At 44.1% G+C, this 9,623-nt stretch overlaps 1 protein-coding gene across 4 annotated transcripts in view; it reads left to right on the plus strand.

Moving 5' to 3' along the window:
- The window catches only part of LOC106566728 (nuclear receptor coactivator 3), a 110,876-nt gene extending 104,146 nt beyond the window's left edge, over window positions 1-6,730 (plus strand). For 3 of the 4 annotated variants that reach the window (XM_082959918.1, XM_082959915.1, XM_082959917.1), the window contains 7 exons: window positions 5-106; window positions 329-563; window positions 886-1,063; window positions 1,163-1,355; window positions 1,890-1,981; window positions 2,068-5,458; window positions 5,640-6,730. In XM_082959918.1, coding sequence (XP_082816044.1) covers window positions 5-106; window positions 329-563; window positions 886-1,063; window positions 1,163-1,355; window positions 1,890-1,964 — 783 coding nt within the window. In that variant the 3' untranslated portion in view covers window positions 1,965-1,981; window positions 2,068-5,458; window positions 5,640-6,730. The remainder of the gene's footprint in view (window positions 1-4; window positions 107-328; window positions 564-885; window positions 1,064-1,162; window positions 1,356-1,889; window positions 1,982-2,067; window positions 5,459-5,639) is intronic. The other variant, XM_014135048.3, reaches the window with a different exon arrangement.
- Window positions 6,731-9,623: the final 2,893 nt, after the last annotated feature.

Consider the following 9,623-nt stretch of genomic DNA (forward strand, 5'->3'; position numbering starts at 1 on the left):
TCAGTTTATGAGTCAGACTCGGCAGGGGATGGCCATGAAGATGGAGAACCCTGGAGCGGGCAACCCTGGCTTGAGGCCGGGTATGCAGCCTGGCATGGGGGGACAGGTAGGCACTCCCCTTTCCTCCACACACACACACACACACACACACACACACACCACACACACACACACACACACACACACACACACACACACACACACACACACACACACACACACACTAGCATGTGGGAGCCACTTAGGCCTAACCTTTCCTTGTTGTACATTACACACAGCCAAAAATCTAAATACACACACACTCACTCTACCCCTTCCCCGTCCCCAGCCTGGCTTCCTGAATGCCCAGATGATGGCCCAGCGTAGCAGGGAGATGGTGACCATGCAGATGAGGAGACAGAGGATGATGATGCTAATGCAGCAGCAACAGCAGCAGGCGGCAGCAGTGGCCGCCGCAGGGGGGTTCAGCCCCCCTCCCAACGTCACCGCCCCCACCGGCATGGACGCCCCTATGGGAGGCCCCAACCTGGGCCCCCAGCAGTTTGGCTACGGGGGAAACTACGGTGAGTTTGGGTTTGTTTGACCTGAAGGGCCACAGAGTGTTTCTGCTTCCTAGTGGTGAGTTTTGTACTTGCAGTGGGACATGGAATGTGTGTGTGTTTATAATGAAAATATGTCATTATCATTATTTGACAATGTTGGTAACCTGTTGAATAAAAGTGATAATGCCCTCAAAGCCAGTGTTTGGAGGATATATTGGCACGGTGCTTAACAACACCTGTGCCAATATCCTCCAAACACCGGCTTTGAGGGCATTATCACTTAAGTGGGTGTGGGTGTGTGCTTGCGTTCACATGCCATTTCTTATGTAACATGTTCCTTCAGGTATGGCCCAGCAGGGTGACCCGTCGTTTGGCCCTGCGGGCAGCAGCCCCCCCAGCACCATGATGTCAGGCCGCCTGGGTCCTCAGAATCCCATGATGCAACAACATCCCCAGGGCGGACCCATGTACCAGAGCGCTGACATGAAGGGCTGGTCGCAGGGAGGCATGGCCCGCAACAGGTGTGTGTGTAGCAGGGAGGGAGAGAGAAATAACCTACAACAACCAGTGACAACATTCGTAACCAACTAACCCACCTCCTTCCCTCCCTGTCTCTCCAGCTCGTACCCCCAGCAGCAGTTTTCCCAACAGGGCAACCCGGGGCAGCAGCAGTTTGCCCAAACGGGCAACCCAGGACAGTACGGGGGCATGATGATGAATGGGGGCATGCCTTCCAATGGAGGGGGGGGCCATATGGGGCAGATGGGGATGAACCCCATGGTGATGGGACGCATGCCGATGGGGCCTGATCAGGTACACCGCTGTTGTAAATGGTGTGTGTGTGTGTGTGTGTGTGTGTGTGTGTGTGTGTGTGTGTGTGTGTGTGTGTGTGTGTGTGTGTGTGTGTGTGTGTGTGTGTGTGTGTGTGTGCATGAACGTACCTACCAGCTCTGTCTCACGTCAGAATTAGACGTTCATCCATGTTTCTCAAACATCAAATTTCGAAGTTGTTCCAAAAATCTAATTTCGAAGTGTTTAAGGTTAAGTTTAGGCATTAACTCCAAATTGTTAAGGTAAGGGTTAAGGTTTGGTATAGCCTTAAAACAAAAATATCAGAAACAACTTTCTATAGCTGGATTTGAACATGCAACCTTTGGAATAAGAGGCAGATGCTTACGGTTTGGGGTAGGCTTAAAACAAAATATCAAAAACAACTTTCTATAGCTCGAACTTGCAACCTTTGGAATCAGAAGCAGATGCTTATGCCAGTCCACCATCCCTGTCCACAACGCCCTATAGCAAAACCCAAACCTACTTGAAGGTAACAGCGCTCATTGTTGCTCCTAGTGGCCGGTTTCCATGTCATCTCCTGGCGACCTCAGACATGGATGGACGTCGAAAACTGACTTGTATCACGGGTGACCTGGCTGGCATGTACAGTAAGCATGAGTGTTATCAATATTTATGTACTCACACACACACACAATGTCTCCAAAACTAACCGCATTACCTCTCTTCCTTACAGAAATATTGCTGAACCTGAGACAGAGGCGTGTGGTGGAACAGAAACAGACTCACTGTGATCCTTTCAGAGAGATGCGTGCGTGTGTGTGCATGCGGTGTGTGTGTGTGTGTGTGTGTGTGTGTGTGTGTGTGTGTGTGTGTGTGTGTCTGTGTAGTACTCTACTCCCACCAGTTGGGGGTGCTGCTCCTCTGGACTCGAGGCCAGTGTCGGCAGTCTCAAAGCTGGAGGAAAATAGACAGAGGACACACTATTCTACTCTCACTTCTTGTACATGAGACATGCTATGACACACACCAACACACACACCCCAAAACATCCAAGACACACTGACACACAAACACACACACACATACACAAACTGACGGATAGAAATTAGAAGACATCCTCTCTCTCGTGGGATGTGACTACCATCATGCCAAGTTCACCCCTGGCCGTGGGAATTCTCTCTGCTTTGGAACGCTATGAGAGAAGACAGTGTTTCCTAGTTCTGGTCCTGGAGGACCACTGTGTATGCAGACCATACATCCCATCCAGTCTCTGAATCCACACTTAATGAATGATATATATAGTCCATTGTTGGAGAAGGTGGGAGTTGATTGTAATCACTGATACATGGTCAGCTATTTTCACATCCCCCTAATGGATAAGATTAGGGAACCCTGATTCTAGATCTGTGGTTAGGGGCAACTTCTACCTCTATAAGCTATATTACTTTACTGATGAGCAGGCATGTAGTCAATAGCATGTAGTCAATTCAGAAGTACAGTACCAGTCAAAAGTTTGAACACACCTACTCATTCCAGGGTTTTTCTTTATTTTTACTATTTTCTGCATTGTAGAACAATAGTGAAGACATCAAAACTATGAAATAACACATATTGAATCATGGAGTAACCAAAAAAAGTGTTAAACAAATCAAATTATATTTTCTATTTGAGATTCCTCAAAGTATCCACCCTTTGAGTTGATGACAGCTTTGTACACTCTTGGCATTCTCTCAACCAGCTTCATGATGTAGTCACCTGGAATGCATGAACCAATCAGTTGTGTTGTGACAAGGTAGAGGTGGTATACAGAAGATAGCCCTATTTGGTAAAAGAACAAGTCCATATTATGTTAAGAACAGCTTAAATAAGCAAAGAGAAACGACTGTCCATCATTACTTTTATTTATTTTTAAAAAATGATTTAACCTTTAGGTCAGACAGGAAAGGAAGACCCAGAGTTAGAGGACAAGTTCATTAGTGTTACCAGCCTCAGATATTGCAGCCCAAATAAATGCTTCACAGAGTTCAAGTAACAGACACATCTCAACATCAACTGTTCAGAGGAGACAGCGTGAATCAGGTCGAAGTTCTGCAAAGAAACCACTACTAAAGGATACCAATAAGAAGAAGAGACTTGCTTGGGCCAATAAACATGAGCAATGAACATTAGACCGGTGGAAATCTGTCCTTTGGTCTGATGAGTCTAAAGGAGGAGGAGGTGTGATGGTGTGGGGTGCTTTGCTGGTGATACTGTCAGTGATTTATTTAGAATTCAAGGTACACTTAACCAGCATGGCTACCACAGCATTCTGCAGCGATACACCATCCCATCTGGTTTGCGCTTAGGGGGACTATCATCTGTTTTTCAACAGGACAACTACCCAACACACCTCCAGGCTGTGTAAGGGTTATTTGACCAAGAAGGAGAGGGATTGAGTGCTGCAGCTGATGACCTGGCCTCCACAATCACCCGACCTCAAACCAATTGAGATGGTTTGGGATGAGTTGGACCACAGAGTGAAGGAAAAGCAGCCAACAAGTGCTCAGCATATGTGGGAACTCCTACAAGATTGTTGGAAAAGCATTCCAGGTGGGTGAAGCTGGTTGAGAGAATGCCAAGAGTGTGCAAAGCTGTCATCAAGGAAAAAGGTGGCTACTTTGAAGAATCTAAAATATACTTTGATTTGTTTAATACTTTTTTGGTTACTACATGATTCCATATGAGTTATTTCACTGTTATTCTACAAAATAGAAAATAGTAAAAATAAAGAAAACACCTGGAATGAGTAGGTGTGTCCAAACTTTTGACTGGTACTGTAAGTAATTAAGAGGCAGCATACATACACAGTGGACCTGCAGGAGACTGGGTTAAGGTACGACAGAAATAAATACTAGTTGGCTGTGATTGCACTTTACGGAAAGGCTGTCGTCAAAATGATTGTGGCAATATTTATTGGTCATAGAGGCCTTTACCCAAGAATTAATGCATAACAGCAAATCTTGTTAAGTTTTTATTTTGTTTTTGTGTTTGTCAGAGGATGGAGAATATTATGATTAGAAATGGATTACTGTGACGATCAATATTCTAAATGGTTAACCAATGGAAAGGCAGTAAGCACCGATTTTATAGAACACTTTCTTCTGCAGTGTGTTGATTATGGGGATGTTAGTGGATGAAAAAGGTTCAGATTATTAAAGTAGATCCTTAAAATGTACTGACCTATTTCAGAGTGCACAGTTACCCTCATATTTATACATCTATTCATAAATGTAAATAAGCATTTTAAAAACGAATGTGGATATTGTATTTTTAAGGAGGAATTTGTAAGATTCACATCTTGGTTACCTCATGGAATACTTAATAGCAATTTGTTGCCAGTTAATGAATAAGTTGATTCCTAAAGTAATCCACACACTGTGAAAGAAAGGGTTTCCCCCGATTTTAGTGTATGTTTATGCAGATTTCTAGCAATAATCCTTCCTCCTGGTTCTCCTGTGAGGGCAAAGAGAAGCACCATTTACTCAAAGCGATGGTACTGCAGTATTAGGATGTGACTCGTCTCGTTTGGAATTTTTGCTTTTGTCTGTGAATACAAATGTAAATACGCTTCAAATGTATTATATATATATAAATATATGCTTTTGTAGGTCACATACTGTTTTTGAAGAGATTGTAAGGCTTGATATTTAAAGTATAATTTTATTATTCTGTCGTAGGTCAAAATAACTTTTATTTTCAATACAAAAGGAAGGGGGTCTTTCTTTGATCAATACTGAAAAACGTTGGTTCAGTTTGCCTCAGAAAGCTACAACTGCATCTTTTGTTCTTTCAGAAAGCACTTTTTTAAATTTGTGATCTATAAATCATACATTTCTCTTTTTCAAAGGCATTTGCATAGATTTAGAGGTGCTTGTGTGATCCTGTCATTTTCTATCAATCGATGTTTAATTCAAAAGAGCAAACAAACACACACGATGCCTAAAAGAGGTGACATGTGATTGTGTTAGACTTAGGGGGGGTCCATGTTTCTTACCAGTGTGTGGATTGATATTTTTAGATAGGGCCCTATGAGTTCAATGGCTCTAGTTCCATTCCTTATAATTCCATACTCTGTTATTGGCTAGGCTCTCAATTTACATTTTTTTACATTTTAGTCATTTAGCAGACGCTCTTATCCAGAGCGACTTACAGTAGTGAATGCATACATTTCATACATTTTATTTTCTGTGCTGGCCCCCCGTGGGAAACGAACCCACAACCCTGGTGTTGCAAACACCATGCTCTACCAACTGAGCTACAGGGAAGGCTACTTAACAGCAACTATGTGCTCACAGATAGGCTATTATAGACCACCCAAAGCCATTGCAATATCAATACTGCTTTTCTTCCCTTCTATTGGGCACAGATGCTGGGTTGTGGTGGTCAGTATTACTGTATGTAGGTTTTTGAGTTACGGTCTTCAACACTGCGGTTGGTTCTATTTGTGGCTTTACTTTTTGAAGTCAGCTCATATTTAGGGAGGCTGTCGGGCTACACTAGATGGTGATTTGGATTCCCTCCCTCTCTCTGTCTGGTCCTTGAAGGTTATTTGGGGACATTTTACATGATTTTATGTTGAACCTTGATTTTTCCTTTATTTTGTAACATTTTCTGTGAAGCTTTGTGAGAAATCTTTTTAAGATGTGCTCAATCCAAAGATTTGTGTTTTGTCATTCTGCAGTGCTTAGAACCCGGTCCTAGATGGTGCAAGTAAGCTATTCATGTGTGCATTTCTCGGCTGCACACCCTACATAGAATATGTTTGAATTCATGTATTCCCATTCCTACAAAACAGAGTTAACATGGGTCTGGTTCTGCTGAAGTGATTTTAATCTTGCTTGTGATTGTTGTTTTTTTGTTTCTTTGTTTTATCTCTTAAAATCTATGGCCAGTTCTAAGTTGTGGTGCTGGAAACGGTTATTTCATGAGATTGACCACTCAGAGAAGAAGCTCTTTAGTGGCACTAACCTGTGTGGTGATACAAAACTATCCCATGGACTCTGAAGATGACGGATTGCTATCTATCTTTTAACACAATGGAGAATGTCTTCAAGCTGTTTTATGGAAACTTCATTACATCTTGGAATAGTCTAGAGTGAATTTTCAGTCTTGATGAAGTATATTGAAAAAGATTGACCTACCGAATATTCAAAAGTACTATGTTCTGTGCTTTTGCTTAAAAAAAATATCCCTCTCGATTTATCCTTTGATTTAAATGAAAAGAGAGGGGAGGAAAATATAAAATGCTTGGGAAAATATACGGTCATAATTTCAGGATGTAAATTACTGTTGCATTTTTTCTTACTTGTTTCTTGATGTTAATATTGATGTAAATACAAATTTCTATTTAAACATTACATTGTGTGTGTTGTGTTTTTCATAGCGAGTGTAAGTTTCTAAGTTCCAAGTTAGCTTGGCCAGAGAGAAGGGGATGAGAACTGGGGTTTAGTCACTGGACTAAATGATGAAGAATAGGGGCACTTATCATCTGGGTGCAAATGATGTCTGGAGACTGGGGGTCTGCGTGAACTAGGAGCAAGAGGTAAGAGGGTGAGAGAGGAGGTGAGGGGGTCTCTGATGGGGGGGGTGTATGAGGTTTTGAGAGGTTTTGAGAGGAAGGTGGAGGGTACAGTAGGCTGGAAAGGTGGCAACACTGAGGTCATTTGCGTCTCTGCATGTCTGTCAGACATATCAGTGTGGATGACGGATCACCAGCTCAAGCTGAACCTCGGCAAGACGGAGCTGCTCTTCCTCCCGGGGAAGGACTGCCCGTTCCATGATCTCGCCATCACGGTTGACAACTCCCTTGTGTCCTCCTCCCAGAGTGCTAAGAACCTTGCGTGATCCTGGACAACACCCTGTCGTTCTCCACTAACATCAAGGCAGTGACCCGATCCTGTAGGTTCATGCTCTACAACATTCGCAGAGTACGACCCTGCCTCACACAGGAAGCGGCGCAGGTCCTAATCCAGGCACTTGTCATCTCCCGTCTGGATTACTGCAACTCGCTGTTGGCTGGGCTCCCTGCCTGTGCCATTAAACCCCTACAACTCATCCAGAACGCCGCAGCCCGTCTGGTGTTCAACCTTCCCAAGTTCTCTCACATCACCCCGCTCCTCCGCTCTCTCCACTGGCTTCCAGTTGAAGCTCGCATCCGCTACAAGACCATGGTGATTGCCTACGGAGCTGTGAAGGGAACGGCACCTCCATACCTTCAGGCTCTGATCAGGCCCTACACCCAAACAAGGGCACTGCGTTCATCCACCACTGGCCTGCTGGCCCCCCTACCTCTGAGGAAGCACAGTTCCCGCTCAGCCCAGTCAAAACTGTTCGCTGCTCTGGCACCCCAATGGTGGAACAAGCTCCCTCACGACGCCAGGACAGCGGAGTCAATCACCACCTTCCGGAGACACCTGAAACCCCACCTCTTTAAGGAATACCTAGGATAGGATAAAGTAATCCTTCTAACCCCCCCCCCCCCTTAAAAGATTTAGATGCACTATTGTAAAGTGGTTGTTCCACTGGATATCATAAGGTGAATGCACCATTTTGTAAGTCGCTCTGGATAAGAGCGTCTGCTAAATGACTTAAATGTAAAATGTAAATGTAATTTGGAGTGTGGGATCTGCTTGCTTCTGAATCTGTACTGTTGACCAATCACCGACGAAGGGGCGTAGACTTCGTCTCCTAACTTTGGCTTGCCTCCAGAAAAAAATGTGTGTGCCAGAACAGCCCCAAAAAACTTAACTGAAGTCCAAAACGAAGAAAAGAAACATCACAAAAGGCTGTCATAATACAGTGGATTCAGAAAGTATTCAGACCACTTCCCTTTTTCCAATTTTTTTTACATGAGCCTTTTTCTAAAATTGATTAAATAAAATGTTTTCCCGTCATCAGTCGCACAATACCCCATAATGACAAAGCAAAAACTGTTTCTTTTTTATTTTAGCAAATGTATTAAAAATAAAAACAGAAATACCTTATTTACATAAGTATTCAGACCCTTTGCTATGAGACTTGAAATTGTGCTCCGGTGCATCCTGTTTCCATTGATCATCCTTGAGATATTTGTACAACTTGATTGAAGTCCAACTTTGGTAAATTCAGTTGATTGGACAAAATTTGGAAAGACAACACCTGTCTATATAAGGTCCCACAGTTTACAGTGCATGTCAGAGCAAAAACAAAGCCATGAGGTCGAAGGAATTGTCTGTAGATCTCCGAGACAGGATTGTGTCGAGGCACAGATCTGGGGGAGGGTACAAAACATGTCTGCAGCATTGAAGGTCCCCAAGAACACAGTGGCCTCCATCATCCTTAAATGGAAGAAGTTTGGAACCAACAAGACTCTTCCTAGAGCTGGCCGCCTGGTTAAACTGAGCAATCGGAGGAGAACGGCCTTGGTCAGGGAGGTGACCAAGAAACCGATGGTCACTCTGACAGAGCTCCAGAGTTCTTCTGTGGAGATGGGAGAACCTTCCAGAAGGACAACCATCTATGCAGCACGCCCCCAAATCAGGCCTTTATGGTAGAGTGGCCAGACGGAAGCCACTCCTCAGTAAAAGGCACATGACAGCCCGTTTGGAGTTTGCCAAAAGGCACCGAAAGGACTCGCACACCCTGAGAAACAAGATTCTCTGGTCTGATGAAACCAAGATTGAACACTTTGGCCTGAATGCCAAGCGTCATGTCTGGAGGAAACCTGGCACCATCCCTACGGTGAAGCATGGTGGTGGCAGCATCATGCTGTGGGGATGTTTTTCAGCGGCAGGAACTGGGAGACTAGTCAGGATCGAGGGAAAGATGAACGGAGCAAAGTACAGAGAAATCCTTGATGAAAACCTGCTCCAGAGCGCTCAGGACCTCAGACTGGGGCGAAGGTTCACCTTCCAACAGGACAACGACCCTAAGCACACAGCCAACACAACGCAGGAGTGACTTTGGGACAAGTCTCTGAATGTCCTTGAGTGGCCCAGCCAGAGCCCGGACTTGAACCAAATCTCTGGAGAGACCTGAAAATAGCTGTGCAGCGACACTCCCCATCCAACCTGACAGAGCTTGAGAGGATCTGCAGAGAAGAATGGGAGAAACTCCCCAAATACAGGTGTGCCAAGCTTGTAGCGTCATACCCAAGAAGACTCAAGGCTGTAATCGCTGCCAAAGGTGCTTCAACAAAGTACTAAGTAAAGGATCTGAATACTTATGTAAATGTAATATTTCATTTTTTATATATATATATTTGCAAAAAAA

This window comes from Salmo salar, chromosome 13 (assembly GCF_965601325.2).
Source record: "Salmo salar chromosome 13, fSalSal1, whole genome shotgun sequence".
Taxonomy (NCBI): Eukaryota; Metazoa; Chordata; class Actinopteri; order Salmoniformes; family Salmonidae; genus Salmo; species Salmo salar.